The following is a 17,994-nucleotide window of genomic DNA, read 5'->3' as shown; positions in this document are numbered from 1 at the left end:
ACGGGTTAGAAGACAATGATTGTAACCCAAGTTCAGCCTTGAGTGCTCAGAGGATGGAACCCTTTGGATAACCCTGATGCGTCTTCCTCCCTTTTTTAAATTTGTACAGACTACAGAAGAAGAACTCTTTGGGAACAATGAAGAAAGCCCAGCCTTTGTGGAGTTCCTGGAGTTCCTGGGGCAGAAGATTGAACTGCATGACTTCAAAGGGTAAGCTGGCCTGTGCCTGCTTTGAGAATCTCCATGCCAGATGTGCTCTTTCAGTGGTCTGTCAATTGACGGCAGTGCCCTACTTTCCCCATGCTATATTTTAAGCACATGCTCTTTGTTCTATGTCTTCTGTATACAACTGCAACTGACTACCCTGCTCTTTGCTTTTGTTATTCAGTTTCCGCGGTGGTCTAGATGTGACTCATGGGCAGACTGGCATAGAGTCTGTCTACTGCAACTTCCGAAACAAGGAGATCATGTTTCATGTCTCGACAAAGCTGCCATATACGGAGGGAGATACCCAGCAGGTAAACCATTCAGTCACCCTAATACAAATCATTTAGTCTAACTGACAAAGAAAATGGTCTTCTTATCAGTCATGTGACCTTGTTCATTTTCGTAGAGCTGTGCCTCCTTTTCTAATTCAGGTTATGGTGTGATCAGTTTCTGAGAAGACTCAGTCTGTCAATCCTGTTCTGTGGAACTCATTTTATAGGGAGAACTTCTGAGTTACCTTTTAATGGTTCAAGAGCAGACTTTCATTCAAGGAGAACTTAATTGATTTTTCTTGTCTGGCCCTCAGTGTCCATGAGAATCCAGTATATTATATTGAGAACCCCAAAGTATGGGCTCTTCAGGAAGCTCACCTGGAGAGAGAACTAGCTCAGTTAATGTTGAAGGCTGTTTTGGTACATCTAGATATATTCCAGCACTGGAAGCCAGGCCAGAAACAATCATGGACTGGATGTTATTCCATTTTAGGACCACACCAGCCTGAAAACACAAACTAACCTAACCTGCATGCCAGATGAGAGTCATTGTGTGACCCTGGACAAGTCACCTATTGCAGTTATAAAAAGCATTTGTAAGATGGATGGATGACTGGATAGACGAGTGTATGTGTTTCCTACACTTGATTTATGGGGCGGTTGGACAAGTGCTGTGCTCTGTTGAGTAGGACAAGTTAATAGTGAATTGGTGAACTGATGTTAAAATCTGGGGAAGGCTTCATAATTTTTTGTTGATATATACACTGAAACTTGCATGATAAAAATGTAAGCCAATTATATAATGAAAGCAATACTCCAGTTTCCTTGCAGAGGCATGTAAATTAGAATTATTGACTACACTCAGTGATTGTGGGTATTGTAAACTGCTCCCTGTCGTAGACTGGTATCCTGTCCAGGACTGGTTCCCTTTTTACCTGACCAGTGATATCGTCTGACCTTAAAGCCCCAGTAGAAGAACTGACAGATAGAGATTTGTGTACACAAGCCGAGAATCAGAAATGTAAATGAACGACTGCCAAGTAGACCTACAAATCAATGAGCACATTGAGCCCCCTAATGGTAATTTTGTGTCATTGCAGCTCCAGAGAAAACGGCACATAGGAAATGACATTGTGGCAATAGTCTTTCAGGATGAAAGTACACCGTTTGTACCCGACATGATCGCTTCAAACTTTCTTCATGCTTATGTGGTGGTCCAGGTGGAGAACCCTTGCTCTGACAACATTTGGTATAAGGTGAATCCCTCAGATCTTTAGTGGAATAAGGTACACTGATGCTCCTATTTGTTTTTTGTTTTTTATAAATTATTATAAACACACATTCAGTTTCAGGCAGGTCTTTTGTTTGATGTTGGATTGTACTTCAGGAGTGAATGCAGTATCAATAATGGGGTGGGTACATAACATGCATTTCCACCTGAGAATCTGTCAGTGCTGGACAGTAACTGATTTATCTCACTTTCTTCCAGGTATCGGTAACGGCAAGAGACGATGTGCCTTTTTTTGGACCTGCTTTACCAAACCCTGCTGTTTTCAAGAAGGTATAGTGATGGGAAAGTGGGAGCATTTTTGTACATGTACAGTATGTTCTTTATTTGGCACGTGGCTCGGGCACATATAGAAGGAGATGAAATTGAATTGAGAAGATAATACGAGTCACAAAACCATGCAGCACAACAGCCTCCCTGGCTTTCCTTTCTTCCTATTAAAATGGATTTATAGATTTACATCTTCTGTTTGTTTGCTGAAGGGTGGGCTCAAATGCCACAGAGATCCAGATATATAAATGTGGTACAATACTTAGATGACTTTGGCATTCTGTATATATGGGAAACTGTTATTGGTCATATTGTTCTTGGTTCAGAAAACCAAGCAATGCCAACAATATTCTTGTATGCACATACATACAAACTTTAGGCAGCATACTAACTTTTGATTATAACTTGCCTGTACATCCATGTAACAAGTTCCAGCCTCACTGGGCCACATGTTTTGGGCCTGCACCAAGTTAATCATTCTGGACCAAAATCTTTAAATGCCTTTCAGACAGCTTTGGTGTCACAATCCCTCCTAATCTACTAACAGCTGTGTTTGGTGGTCTCACAGAGGGGCTTAAAGTGGAGAAGGACAAACAAACTGTGATTGTCTTTACTGCACTACTGGCACGTATACTTATCTTACTAAACAGGAAGAGTCCTAACTCACCTCTTTTAAGTCAGTGGGTAACTGATGTTATATATTATTTGAAATTGGAGAAAATCAAATTCTCATTTAGAGGATCTGTACAAAACATTTTCAAAACCTGGTAGGATCTGATAAATAACATTTTAGAATAAGCATTTAAATTAAGGAAGTGGATTCTCTCCCCTCTTTTTCTATTCCAGCTTTCTTTCATTCTTTCTTTCTTCCTTTATTTATTTACATATTTTTACTATTATTAAAGCGCTACTCTGCTGACCTAGCTCTCTCTCTCATGGGTGGGGATCGATTTGTTTCAAACCAGTTTTGTTAAACTTGACTTGCATGTATGGAATATTTTTGATTTTATCCATCCACCTATCCATTATTCAACCCGCTATATCTGCTGGAGCCAATCCCAGCCAACACATGGCGCTAGGCAGGAAACAAACCCTAAGCAGGGCGCCAGCCCACCACAGGGCACACACACACAGACACACCAAGCACAATTTACAATCGCCAATGTACCTAACCTGCACGTCTTTGGACTGTGGGAGGAAACCCACGCAGACACCGGGAGAACATGCAAACTCCACACAGGGAGGACCCGGGAAGTGAACCCGAGTCTCCTAACTGCGAGGCAGCAGCACTACCCACTGCGCCACCATGCTGCCCTATTTTTGATTTTAATAAAATAAAATTAAGAAATAGAATTTCTATTTAAAAAAATCATTAAAATGTAAATGTTCAACATAACTAATTAAAGTAGCTGGTTAGGAATGTAAAGATAAAATAAATTGGGCGCTCAGTGTCGTGCTGTCTTGAAGAGGAAGTGGCCAGAAGAAAGACATCTTCAAAACACAGCATGCTAACCCAAAATATTTAACTGACAAATAGAAGCAGAGGGATTGATAACAGTTTTCATTTAAGAAAAGCACAGTAATATGATCTGAGTTTGGAGAAGGTGAAAGTCTGAGATAGATAGATAGATAGATAGATAGATAGATAGATAGATAGATAGATAGATAGATAGATAGATAGATAGATAGATGTGAAAGGCACTATATAATAGATAGATAGATAGATAGATAGATAGATAGATAGATAGATAGCACTATATAATAGATAGATAGATAGATAGATAGATAGATAGATGTGAAAGGCACTATATAATAGATAGATAGATAGATAGATGTGAAAGGCACTATATAATAGATAGAGCATTTCTGCCTCCTACCACTCCACTTCTGCCCACTTTCAGTTCATTTCATTTGCTCTCTGAATATCTGAAGAATGAAATGTTGTTGTCTTTTTATGCTTCCAGGGCAGCGACTTTCATGATTTCTTGCTGACAAAACTTATAAATGCAGAGTATGCCTGCTACAAAGCGGACAAGTTTGCCAAACTTGAGGTAAGACTGCCGAGTTGTTTCAGTTGCAAAAGAATTTTAAAACTTTAAAATGATGTTATGTATACACTACTAGTGTGGAGAGTTTTACTTTATCGAGACGTGGATGCTAAGGAAAGCTGATTTTCAACATTGGAAGCATGCAAGATGTAGTCATGGAGAAGAAGGGGAAGCAAACACTGGAGAGAAGAAGAAGAGAGTATTAAAGAGTTACTGAGAAGAGTAGGAGAGGAAAGGACCTTCATTAGAGCAGCGGGTCTCAACCTGTGGACGACGGGGTCGAATGATGATTTGCCAGGGGTCGTCTAAGACCATTGGAAATATGGGTTTTGTCTGTTCTAATGTGTAAAACTTGCCATTGTACAATTTTTTTTCCATTGGTAGTTACTAGTTTTTTCGAGGATAGATGCTGCAGACAATTGAATCAGAATAATTTCAAAAGTTTTAATTGTCGTAACTTTATTATTTTTAACTGTTTACATTACTGTACATCGAATGGTGTGACGTTACGTAACGTCACGCCATTGTGGGGATTTACGCACTTCTTCCATTTCCAACATCATATCTTTGCGAAACAGGGTTTTCCAGCTTGTTGGTTATCAAGTCAAAATACAGAAGTAGACTTGTTGCAGAAGATGATCTTCGTCGTGCTGTTACAAAGACTGCCCCGAGAATTTCTGATCTGGTGAGAAAGAAGCAACCTCAACCTTCGCACTGACGTTGGCTTTTTACGTGTACTGTCGCAACAATTTTGTAGCAATGTAGTTTACTGTTGTTATATTAAGACTGTTGTTACCCATGCTACGCCATGCTTTTCACATTTTCACATAAGTATACAACATGAATACGGTGAATACAGTTAAATACACAATGAAGAAAAACAAATAAACGTAAGTCATAAAGACAAAATTTCATTTATTTGTAATTAGAAATAAATATTTCACAATATATAATTACATATTGTTTTTGTTTTTAATCACTACGCTTTAATTATGTTCAATTTGTAACAATGAAAATACATCCTGCATATCAGATATTTACATTACGATTCATAACAGTAGCAAAATTACAGTTATGAAGTAGCAACGAAAATAATTTTACGGTTAGGGTCGCCACAGCATGGGAAATAGATAGATAGATAGATAGATAGATAGATAGATAGATAGATAGATACTTTATTAATCCCAAGGGGAAATTCACATAATCCAGCAGCAGTATACTGATACAAAGAAACAATATTAAATTAAATAGTAATAAAAATGAAAAAAAATTAAAATAAAATTAATGTTAGCCTTTACTCCCCCGGGTGGAATTGAAGAGTCACATAGTGTGGGGGAGGAACGATCTCCTCTGTCACTGAAGCTACTCCTCTGCCTGGAGATGACACTGTTAAGTGGATGCAGTGGATTATTCATGATTGACAGGAATTTGCTTAATGCCCGTCGCTCTGCCACAGATGTTAAACTGTCCAACTTTAATCCTACAATAGAGCCTGCCTTCTTAACAAGTTTGTCCAGGCGTGAGGCGTCTTTCATCTTTATTCTGCCACCCCAGCACACCACCGCGTAGAAGAGGGCACTCGCCACAACCGTCTGGTAGAACATCTGCAGCATCTTACTGCAGATGTTGAAGGATGCCAACCTTCTCAGAAAGTATAGTCTGCTCTGAAATTTCTTACATAGAGCATCAGTATTGGCAGTCCAGTCCAATTTGTCATCCAGCTGCACTCCCAGATATTTAAAGGTCTGCACCCTCTGCACACAGTCACCTCTGATGATCACAGGGTCCATGAGGGGCCTGGGCCTCCTAAAATCCACCACCAGCTCCTTGGTCTTGCTGGTGTTAAGGTGTAAGTGGTTTGAGTCGCACCATTTAACAAAGTCTTTGATTAACTTTCTGTACTCCTCCTCCTGTCCACTCCTGATGCAGCCCACAATAGCAGTGTCATCAGCGAACTTTTGCACATGGCAGGACTCCGAGTCATACTGGAAGTCTGATGTATATAGATTGAACAGGACCGGAGAAAGTACAGTCCCCTGCGGCGCCCCTGTATTGCTGAACACAATGTCAGACCTGCAGTTCCCAAGATGCACATATTGAGGTCTGTCTGTAAGATAGTCCACAATCCATGCCACAAGGTGTGAATCTACTCCCATCTCAGTCAGCTTGTCTCTAAGGAGCAGAGGTTGGATGGTGTTGAAGGTGCTAGAGAACTCCAAAAACATAATTCTTACAGCACCGCTGCCTCTGTCCAGGTGGGAGAGGGATCGGTGAAGCATATAGATGATGGCATCCTCCGCTCCCACCTTCTCCTGGTATGCGAACTGCAGAGGGTCGAGGGTGTGGCGGACCTGTGGCCTCAGGTGGTGAAGCAGCAGCCGCTCCATGGTCTTCATCAGATGTGACGTCAGAGCAACAGATTGTATTAATAATAATAATAATACAGCTTATTTATGTAGCACCTTTCCCATGCGCAAGGCACTTATTAAAGGGTCACATCACTAGAAAGGTTGAGAACCGCTGCATTAGAGACAGAGGAGATGGTTGAGACAAGTACTTGAGCACACACATGCTGTATATATATATATATATATATATATATATATATATATATATATATATATATATATATATATATATATATATATATATACTAGCAAAAATCCCGCACTCCGCAGCGGAGAAGTAGTGTGTTAAAGAAGTTATAAAAAAGAAAATGAAACATTTTAAAAATAACGTAACATGATTGTCAATGTAATTGTCATAGGTTTATTTTAGTATTGAGAGTGAATTTAATGATTGTAAAGAGTTTAATTTATGATTGTAAATATTGTGTATGAGAAATAACCATTTTTAGGATGTACAGATCTCTCAGTAAATGGCGTTTGCAGTTCTGCCCTTGGGCTGTAAGATGACCAAGCTGTCTGCTGAGCTTACTCTTGAGCATGCAGCGTACAGTTGGCATTGTGAGAAGCCATCTTGTGTCAAGTCAATGCCGACCCTTTTTAGAGTCTAGCCCTGTGACTTATTTATTGTCATAGCAAAGCAGACCCTTACTGGAAATTGGAGGCATTTGAATTGGAATGGGAGGTCAGAGGGTATGAGAGGGATGCGTGGAATAAATACAGCCTCCCCTGAGCCAGTTCAAGTGAAGACAGTTTCCTCAATGAGGTTCTTGTGCAGAGATCTGATCTGAAGCCTGGTGCCGTTACAAAGTTTTGGTGGTTGTAAGTTTCGTAGTAACATAATTGGTGCGTCGACCTTCAAAAGTAGAGTATTCGGACGCATGCCTAGAGGATTAAGAGTGTGAAGAAACTGTACCGGATAGTGCACCAAGTCCTCTAGTTCTACAACAGAGTCAACAGACTTATATGTTTTTGTTTCAGAAGTTAGTTGTTGAAGTAAAATGGTGTTTATATGTGAAGTCTTGTCAATTTTGGTGTTAGAACAGTTGTCTCCCTCAACCATGAGACGTCCTTTTCATGCAGATTTCTTAGGTTGGGGTGCGCAGACAGCAGCCGTGTGGAAAAATGAAGAGGGACCAGGTTCAGCCTTTGTGCATCTCTGCCATGAATTAAATCGTCTGTTAACAGAAATAAGGAATGAAACTGCCAAAAGGAGAGGTCAGTTCCGAAAGTTCCTTAACGTAATATTGAGAACCACCAAACAAAAGACGTTATTTTTGAAAGTTCGTTATGGGGCATGGCATGAAATGAAACATACTTAACGTTTGTAAGTACAGTGTTAAGGATGAGCAAGGGATATTTGGGCATATATTGGAAGTTGCAGAAATAGTGAGGACAGGTTTCCCTGTCTATATTTGCAGTTTTATTGGGTACAGATAGATAGATAGATAGATAGATAGATAGATAGATAGATAGATAGATAGATAGATAGATAGATAGATAGATAGATAGATAGATAGATAGATAGATAGATAGATAGATAGATAGATAGATAGATAGATAGATAGATACTTTATTAAAACTTTATTAATCCCAAGGGGAAATTCACTCCAGCAGCAGCATACTGATAAAAAAACAATATTAAATTAAAGAGTGATAACAATGCAGGTATAACAGACAATAACTTTGTATAATGTTAACATTTACGCACCCCCACCCCTGGGTGGAACTGAAGAGTCGCATAGTGTGGCAGAGGACCGATCTCCTCAGTCTGTCAGTGGAGCAGGACGGTGACAGCAGTCTGTCGCTGAAGCTGCTCCTCTGTCTGGAGATGATCCTGTTCAGTGGATGCAGTGGATTTTCCATTATTGACAGGAGCAGCGCCCATCGCTCTGCCACGGATGTCAAACAGTCCAGCTCCATGCCTACAATAAAGCCTGCCTTCTTCACCAGTTTGTCCAGGTGTGAGGCATCCTTCTTCTTTATGCTGCCTCCCCAGCACACCACCGTGTAGAAGAGGGTGCTCACCACAACCGTCTGATAGAACATCTTCAGCATCTTATTGCAGCTGTTGAGGACGCCAGCCTTCTAAGGAAGTATAGTTGGCTGTATCCTCTCTTGCACAGAGCATCAGTATTGGCAGTCCAGTCCAATTTATCATCCAGCTGCACTCCCAGGTATTTATAGGTCTGCACTCTCTGCACACAGTCACCTCTAATGATCACGGGGTCCAGGAAGGGCCTGGGTCTCCTAAAATCCACCACCAGCTCCTTGGTTTTGCTGGTGTTCAGTTGTAGGTGGTTTGAGTTGCACCATTTAAAAAAGTCCTTGATTAAGGTTGCTATACTCCTCCTCCTGCCCACTCCTGTTGTAGCCCATGATAGCAGTGCCGTCAGCGAACCTTTGCCCGTGGCAGGACTCTGAGTTGTATCGGAAGTCCGATGTATATAGGCTGAACAGGACCGGAGAAAGTACAGTTCCCTGCGGTGCTCCTGTGCTGCTGACCACAATGTCAGACCTGCAGTTCCCAAGACGCACATACTGAGGTCTGTCTGTAAGATTGTCCACGATCCATGCCACCAGGTGTGAATCTACTCCCACCTTTGTCAGCTTGTCACTAAGGAGCAGAGATTGGATGGTGCTGTATATGCAATATGCAAAGACATTACCTTTAAGACATTAATACACAACATAAAATCACATTCCTCGTTTCTTTTAGTGAGATAACATGCTTTATGTTTATCAGTATTTCTTCCATATCAGTGTGAATGTCATCACAAGGCACAAAACTTAAATCTGATAACGTTTTTCTGTGCAAGAGATTCCTTTGCTTTTCTCTACATCATCTGCCCAAAATAGAAAAATCTGCCCATTAGTTACATGCATTTGTCTCTGCGTGCATTTGCCGCCTCATGCTTTAGTCAGTGCGCTTTCATCCTGTGCATTGCATTTATGCTTATTGTATGCACACTTCTGGTTTTTATCTGTGTTTAGTACATGTTTTGTCTTGCTAGAGTTCTGTATGATTCTACTTTCCCCTTTTGTATTCTTTATTGTGTAGCCTTTGTCAGAATGCCTAAAATCCCATAGACTTAGCACTGTTTATAAGGTAGTGTAGTATATAACTTCGCCCCACCTTCCTTTCTACATCTGTAACCTCAGGCAATTAGGTATAGTAAAAGACAAGCAGGAGTTTGGTTACAACTTTAAATAATTTATTATTGATAACCAGTAACGGCAGTGAAATATACTTGACTTGAGCATTCCTAATTTTCATCCTCTTTCTCTGTACGTTTACCATTCATTTGCTCAGAGGTTGATGCGTTTGCTGCTTCCTGATTAGCTCTTTTTTTCTCCACCCTAATGGCCCGCTTCTTCTCTTCTTTTGTCGGCATCTTTTCACATTAAAACTGATTCGGTTTTTGTTTTGCAATTACTTAGTAAGTTTTCCTTCATTTTTCAATCTGCCTCAAGAATGATTTAAGATATGAAGAGATAACGGAAGTGACAGAAAAGGTAGTAGGGATAAGAACAGCACCTGTATGCACATGCTGCACAGCTATCCTGCTGTCTGCACTGAGAGTTGATTGTACAATAAAATAAAATAGAAATAAAAAGAGGAATAAAAATCATCACCCCGAAAGCGGACAGTAGAAGTCATGTAGTATATATGCACCAAATTTTAGGTCAATGGGTCAAACGGTTTGCAAGCTACAGGTGATTTAAATTCCTGGACAGACAAATGAACAGCCACGGTAGTGTATTATATATCAAGACTAGCAAAATACCCGCGCTTTGCAGCGGCGAAGTACTGCGTTAAAATTTTTATTAAGAAGAAAATTAAACCTTTTTAAACTGAGGGAAAATATACCAATAATTATTTGTTAAGGTTCTCTTTGTATACCACATTGTGAGTTCGGCCCTCCGGTTGTAATATGACCAAGCTGTGTGCTGAGCTTACTCTTGAGCATGCAAGCTACAGTTGGCCATGTGAACAGTAATCTTGTTTCAAATCTCACAGCTTGGATTGCTGCTGTCGTAATTGGTTTGAGTTTCATGGTTTGTTTTAATTACGACAGTATTTGCAGAACTTGTGTTGAAGTGACATTCGGCATCTGTCAAGCGTTGTAAGCATACAACCGATTTAACTTCACATCCAGCTTTTGAGAGTTTAAACATTCATAAACATCAAAGTGTTCACTACTGAAATCGTCACCTCTGAATCTAAGATGTTTAAGAGGCATTGGCGGTTGTCCAAAGGTGTAAAATATTTGGCCATTTCGGTACACTTGAAAGCGACAACCGAACAATTCAGCGGCAGCCTTCAACTCACATGCAGATGCATAAGTGAAGGGCTTAAACATTTCACTCTTCTAGTGCTCCTGTGTAGTATAATTATCTCCTGTACCGTCATCAGTCCACACCTTGAACCTGTCCCAGTCATTCAATACATAAGACACAATGTTCCTCCGGATATCAAGAGTGAGCCTGATATGGCCGTTCAATATGTAACAAAGAGAATGGAAAAGGTAGGTGCCATCTCCGGGCATGGAAACCACTCGGTAAGTGACAGTTCTTTGATCGATGGTGATCACCTCGATAGACATGTTAATGGGGGTACGGTTGGAATGATAAAGTAAATGGGTACCTGAACAATGTAAAGTAAGTCTAAAATACCTACACAATAACTAGAATCGTAATAAATGAACAATAAAACAGCAGAGAAGCCGTGAATTAAATAAAAAGGCTGTAGTTATCAGCAGGGAGACGTGAATCCCGTGGCGAAGCAAGGAAGGGAATGTAGAGACTGGAGCGACGGACGGCCTTATATAGGCAGGCAGCCAACAACGTGGGAGGCGTTGGGATGGGGGACCCAACGCTGCCTTACACGGTGACTGAGCTGCAGGCTATGGACGTATATATGTACGTAAGTAGGATTCAGTTAGCGTTGGGAACCCACGTACCAAATTTCTTGAAGATGGGCCCATAAGTAACAAAGACCATTGAAAAGTTCAATATGGCGGCCGACAGTGGCATCATACCACTGAAATAAGTACGTACATTGGTTTTGGTTAGCGCAGGGAAGCCACCTACCAAATTTCGTGAAGATGGGGCCATAAATAAGAAAGTTCAACATGGCGAACGTTGTCAACCGTTATGACCGTTATGCATAGAATTTCGAAATGAAACGTGCTTAACTTTTGTAAGTAAGCTGTGAGGAATGAGCCTGCCAAATTTCAGCCTTCTACCTACACGGGAAGTTGGAGAATTAGTGACGTTGGAAAGTTCAATATGGCGGCTGACAGTGGCGCTATACCACCAAAATAAGTACGTACATTGGTTTCGGTTAGCGCAGGGAGGCCGCCTACCAAATTTCGTGAAGATGGGGCCATGAATAAGAAAGTTCAACATGGCGGACGTTGTTGACCGTTATGACCGTTACGTGTAGAATTTTGAAATGAAACATGCTTAACTTTTGTAAGTAAGCTGTAAGGAATGAGCCTGCAAATTTCAGCCTTCTACCTACATGGGAAGTTGAAGAATTAGTGACGTTAGAAAATTCAATATGGCAGCCGACAGTGGCGTCATACCAAACAAAATAAGTACGTACATCGGTTTTGGTTAGCACAGGGAAGCCACCTACCAAATTTCGTGAAGATGGGGTCAGCCTTCTACCTACACGGGAAGTTGGAAAATTAGTGACTTGGAAAGTTCAATATGGCGGCTGACAGTGGCGCCATACCATCGAAATAAGTACGTACATCGGTTTCGGTTAGCGCAGGGAAGCCGCCTACCAGATTTCGTGAAGATGGGGCCATAAATAAGAAAGTTCAACATGGCGGACGTTGTCGACTGTTATCGACCGTTATGACCGTTACGTGTAGAATTTCGAAATGAAACCTGAAACATGAAATGCTTAACTTTTGTAAGTAAGCTGTAAGGAATAAGCCTGCCAAATTTCAGCCTTCTACCTACACGGGAATTTGGAGAATTAGTGATGAGTCAGTGAGTGAATGAGTGAGTCAGTGAGTCAGTCAGTCAGTCAGTCAGTCAGTGAGGGCTTTGCCTTTTATTAGTATAGATATTCATAAAATAATAACTAAGCAAAGTACATTTGAATATTGGCAGCCATACAACCTCATAAATGCTGATGTGTAGTTTCTGGCAGCACACAGAGTTGTTAGTTACTCAAAATGTCTCTAGTTGAGACATCATTTCTGGCTTTCTTCAGGACAGGCTGCATGCCTGTCTCAATATGGCTGCTGAGCTGTGCTCTTCATTGTGTTGTCCTTTTCAAGGCAATGGTGTGAGAGATGCTCCTTCATGGTGATGGTGTGAGACAAAAGTGAAGGGGTAAAGCATTTGATTTATACATTCTCTGTTCAAATCCTACAGCCAATATTGCATCATGGTACACAATGGCCTCTGATTCAAACCCAAACAGCCAACTTTAGACCAATAGAATTCTGGTCTGACACATCCCTCAGTTATTGGCTTATTTTCACACCTGCCCCCAAAACCCATTTGTTGAGTGAAGCTTGCCAGCCAGAGGCAGTTCGGCTTCCTCTTGGCAATTGATTAAGAGAGAATGTCCTGTAGAGAATCACTTGCCAGACTGGTTTTGGGCATTTACCCCAACCTTGTCTTAAAATTCTGCAGTCAGTCCAAAGATTTAGGGGGGTCTTTCTACATGAAAGCTTCTCACCAAAGAAACACTGATATTACATTACTTTGTCTAACTTCCAAATAAAGAAATAGTAGCTTTGCCCCCTGTTCGCTTCACTCACCAAGCCCGGGCGGGCGCTACACACTAGCCATTTTGTGGTTCTACCACTCACGTATGGGGAAGTGGATGTACAATTTAAACAGATTGTTATTATAATAGGACTTGTTACATATGCATAATAAAACTATTTTACATTACAACGAGTAATTAACCATAGTAAAAAATAGTAATAGTGTTGTGTTAGAGGTAATCGTTGCATTATATGTTTTCGCTCTGTTTGGCTTTGAAATTAACACGCAAATACTTTTTAAACTTACACTTTTACTGTAAAACTTCGGTTAAAACAATATTTGGAATTAACTTTTTATCAATATCGCATTGAATTTTGATTCCATGTTTGGAGTTACATCGTGACAACGCAACATATATAACTGTACGTGGGTGAATATCGTTTCTTTCTCTCTAATAAATAAAGCGAGTTTTTTGAATGTTTGTCCCTGTGATTTGTTAATTGTCATAACAAAAGCTATTCTAATGGGAAGCTGTAAACGTTTTAATACGAATGGCATATCAAGATCTACTTTGGTGTCTAATGTTATCCCCTGAAGATGTACTACATTACCTTTCATGTCGACTGTTAAAATTTTATTTGTCAGAATTGTTCGACCAATTTTGAATACAACTAATCTTGTCCTATTGCATAGCCCATCGCTCAGACATAAATTACGCCATAACATTATGATACATCCTTCTTTCAACAGTAATTTGGCTGGTCGAAGACCATACAGTGTTAACGGTATTGTAAGTTGAGGTTTTCATCTTCCGCACCATCACCACCAACTGTTTCAGCATAGTCTATTGATACGCATTTAACCAATTTGCCGTGTAACCGATCGCCAATTTTTGCGTTAATTCGTTTGACTTCATAGTTTCTCTGTGCTAGGATTGTCCGTGTACTCATTTCTTCCATTGATAACCCTTCGGGATGAAATTCTTCAATAAGATTTGGACATAATAAGTCTTCTTTTATTGGGAACTTAAAGTGAGGAAAACGTAAAAATTTTATAAGAGCTGAGAGCGCAGGAACTGTGTCTGACAGAAACATTCACACGAATGAGAGGTGAGAGGACCGTGGGCGTGGGCCGTTAACCATAAATGGTTGAGAGGAGGGCGGGACTTGAAAAAATCTCTTGGCAATAGTCTTGTCTCGCGGGACTTGAAAAAATCTAATGGCAATAATCCTGTCTTGTCTCAAGATTTTCTTTTATAATAAAGAAACAAAATGTTTATCGACTTGATTAGAAAATTTCACACCACAACAGTACTATAATTGTATGTTTAGCATGTTGATTCGATTAGTTATTACATTTTATTAGTAGCACTTATTCTTTGTTAGCCCTGCTTACCTTCACTCTCTTCCTACCCATCTGTTTTGGAGTAAATGGATTGCAGGTAAGATAAACCCAAAATGGAATGGAGATATGGAAAGGGCTATAGACTGATGGATTCTATTAGCCAAAAGAAGGCAGAGCTTTCTCTTTTTTACTGGCAATGTATAATAGTGAATGTAACTTAGTGGCAAATTTCTGTTCAGTCTGTAAGTGAAAGTGAAGTACACTATGATGTGTCATTGCCTTTACAGAGGTGGTGGTGGTCTTCGGTTCTAAATCGGATTACAGTTGTGGTTAGCCCTGTTTTTGGGCCATGCAACTGGGTCAGATGTGATGATTAACTGTCACTTTGGGGTCATGAAACAGGGTCAGAGGAGATGATTACATTTCAGCAGATCTTGTGTTCATGGAGTCTGTGAAGCTCGCATTTCTTTAGCAGAAATTTGAGCTGGACTTCACTGCAGACAGTTCAGTTGTTTCATACATTTCACTTTTCAAACCAAAGGTGCTGTTTACATTTTCAAACTCTTCCTGTTCTAGGAGCGTACCCGTACTGCCCTGCTTGAGACACTCTATGAGGAGCTGCACATCAACAGCCAGTCGATGATGGGAATGGGTGGAGAAGATGACAAGATGGAGAACGGTGCAGGAGGGGGAGGGGGCTTTTTTGAATCATTCAAGGTAACATTTTGTAAAATATAAAATGGTGGTGGTCAGCTAAGATACAAATCCAACGTAAAGTAACCAGCATGTATAAGTCCTTCTCGAATGTTAGTTCTTGCCCTTAAGTTCAGGTTTCGGGAACTCTGCTTATTAAAAATGTTGCCTATGGGATGGGTGTTTAATGTCAATTGGAATTTTGGTTTCTGTTGATCAATTATTGATAATATTTCCTGGAAAGACTTTAGAGGGCTACTCTTGTTAGTCATGTTCCTCACAGAACTGGTGCCATTTGGTGATGTCACCTCATTTTTAAGAATGATCAGCAGTGGTTAGATTAGTACAGATTAGCTGTGCCATTTGTAAAACAACTAATCTATTGGTAATGCCACTTAGAGGAATAAAACTTAATAGTAACACCGTTAAATAGGATGTGATTTTAGTAAAGTGTAGTGATTTCACTCAAGGAGGGGGTTCTTAATCAGTAACATCATTCTAGGGGGATTAATAGTGGCATCATTCCATTGACAGACTTTCCATAAACACTAATTTGGGTCTCTTTAGTTTATATTATTGTTGTTAGTTTACTGGGTGACATTATAGGGCAGAACGTATCAATAATGCTACTCATTACAGAGATGATACTCATTACAAGAGGGATTTTTTTAGAAATAAATTGTGCTCTCAATTAAGGAGAGACTTTTTAGTACTAAATAGTGGTGTCCTTTAGTGAGAGATTTTGCAGAGCTACACATTTTTGAAATAACTGCTAATTAGTGATGCAAAGATCATGTCACATTACACAACTTTTCCAGTGATTTTCGGTCATAGCCTTTGTTTACATATGAGGCAGTTGGCCTTGCACTCCCGTAAAGCCAGTCGCATAGCCTGACATGCTCAGTAACTCACTCCAGTCGGACCACAACTCACGCCAACAAAATGTTTTGATTTTGACTTGGGTGGTCTCTGTGCATGTGAGCCGATGTGAGAGCTGACAACCAATGAACGCTCACTTGGAAGTACAATGCATAGACTGTAGTGGCATGAAATAAAGAACACGGGTGTTTTGGACCTCACAAACAGATAAGAAGCTTGTCTGTCTGATGTCTCGTGTTTTATGTACCACTAGCAGACCACGTGCGCTTCGCTGCAGTCGCTGTAGTTGGAATAATTATGTATCTATGTGCGACTTATAGAGCTTCTTTATATACAACATTTCAATAAAGTAAAAGTCTACTAAACACTAAAGTACAAAAACGAAGTAGAAAGTAACAGTAAACCGCAACAACGCCAGGAACAGATGCACACCGCGCCTACTAAACACTAAGAAACACTAAAGGAAAAAATACTATTCAGTAAGTACTGCGTCTAGTAAACAGTAAATCAGTAAAGGAGAGAGGACTAAACACTAAGGAAAAAGAACAGCAAGACCGCGTCAGCTGCGGAGCTCAACTCGGAGCGAAATGAAGTGAATGAAATGAGGTGAATGGGAGGGGAGACGATCATGTGACTTCCCCACCCGCCTTAACTCTCCATCCCTCCACAAACACACAAACACAGTCTCTTGGATCCCAACTCTCCTTTATATAAATCAGTAAAGGAGAGAGGACTAAACACTAAGGAAAAAGAACGGTAAGACCGCGTCAGCTGCGGAGCTCAGCTCGGAGTAAAATGAAGTGAATGAAATGACGTGAATGGGAGGGGAGACGATCACGTGACTCCCCACCCGCCCTAATTCTCCATCCCTCCACAAACACAGTCTCTCGGATCCCTGACAGAATAAATACACAAAAAAAAAATGGGCAGAGATTGCAACTGAGCTCGTTGTAACTGGAAAGCATTCATACAGGACTGACTCTGTCAGGCAGCACATTTTTGGCTGTCACAAAAAGGGGTGAGCATGACTGTTCTGGAGGGTCATCAGACAGTTACTAAATGTGACATGCCCAGCGATTTCCAGCCGTGTGAACTGATATGGTCCAGTGATGAGATAAGCAACTGAACACCTTGAGTCTGACATACCCAACCACTAGACGTTACGTAGTGTGACATCGGCTTCACTGATTGGTGAAGTCATTCCATTGACTTTTTAGTAAATAATCTCACTTATTTTGCATTAAGTATTGATGGAATTTAGGAAGAGGTTTCAGAGAACCACACTTGGAGGAGTGATACTAATTAGTGACATAATTCCACGGATCTTTTCACCATGGATTCGTCAGGGCTTCTCTAGTATTAGTCTTGCTGGGCTAGATCTATAATATATAGATAACCACAAATGAATCTGACTTAAATGTGGGTGGGAACATTAAATGTTTCACTGAGTGTGAGCTTTGTAAACCAATCCAACCATTCCAATGCAACGTAAAGCAGCAAAGAGCAACGGTGGTCATGTGAACATCATCCAAACATCTGTGGCTGAAAGTCTCCCAAAAACACCCCATTTAACATGCAAATTTGTATACAAAACACATTAATTATGTTAAAGTAAACATAACCTTCTGCAAAAGAAAAAATATTCTGGAAAGCAGATTGCCGGTTTGGCATTTGAAATCATCGATGTATTCCGATGCCAGTTATACATGGCCTCCGTCGCTGACAGTTATGGCAATACACTGAGAATAAATACAGTTGAATGAATTGGCAGATACTGTATGTCTGCAAAAATATAAACTCTGCAATATGCATTTGAGGTAAATGGTATGCCGTCACCTGCAGTTAAAAGG

At 40.4% G+C, this 17,994-nt stretch overlaps 1 protein-coding gene across 17 annotated transcripts in view; it reads left to right on the top strand.

Moving 5' to 3' along the window:
* LOC120530902 (rap1 GTPase-activating protein 1-like) overlaps positions 1–17,994 on the top strand; it is a 327,102-nt gene that overhangs the window by 273,230 nt on the left and 35,878 nt on the right. For all 17 annotated transcript variants that reach the window (XM_039755686.1, XM_039755687.1, XM_039755677.1 and 14 more), the window contains 6 exons: positions 110–210; positions 389–518; positions 1,580–1,735; positions 1,969–2,040; positions 4,002–4,088; positions 15,149–15,289. In XM_039755686.1, coding sequence (XP_039611620.1) covers positions 110–210; positions 389–518; positions 1,580–1,735; positions 1,969–2,040; positions 4,002–4,088; positions 15,149–15,289 — 687 coding nt within the window. The remainder of the gene's footprint in view (positions 1–109; positions 211–388; positions 519–1,579; positions 1,736–1,968; positions 2,041–4,001; positions 4,089–15,148; positions 15,290–17,994) is intronic.

This window comes from Polypterus senegalus, chromosome 6, assembly GCF_016835505.1.
Source record: "Polypterus senegalus isolate Bchr_013 chromosome 6, ASM1683550v1, whole genome shotgun sequence".
In the NCBI taxonomy this organism is placed as follows: domain Eukaryota; kingdom Metazoa; phylum Chordata; class Cladistia; order Polypteriformes; family Polypteridae; genus Polypterus; species Polypterus senegalus.
The sequence above is the reverse complement of the archived record's forward strand: the minus strand, read 5'-3'. Positions and strand labels throughout refer to the sequence as shown.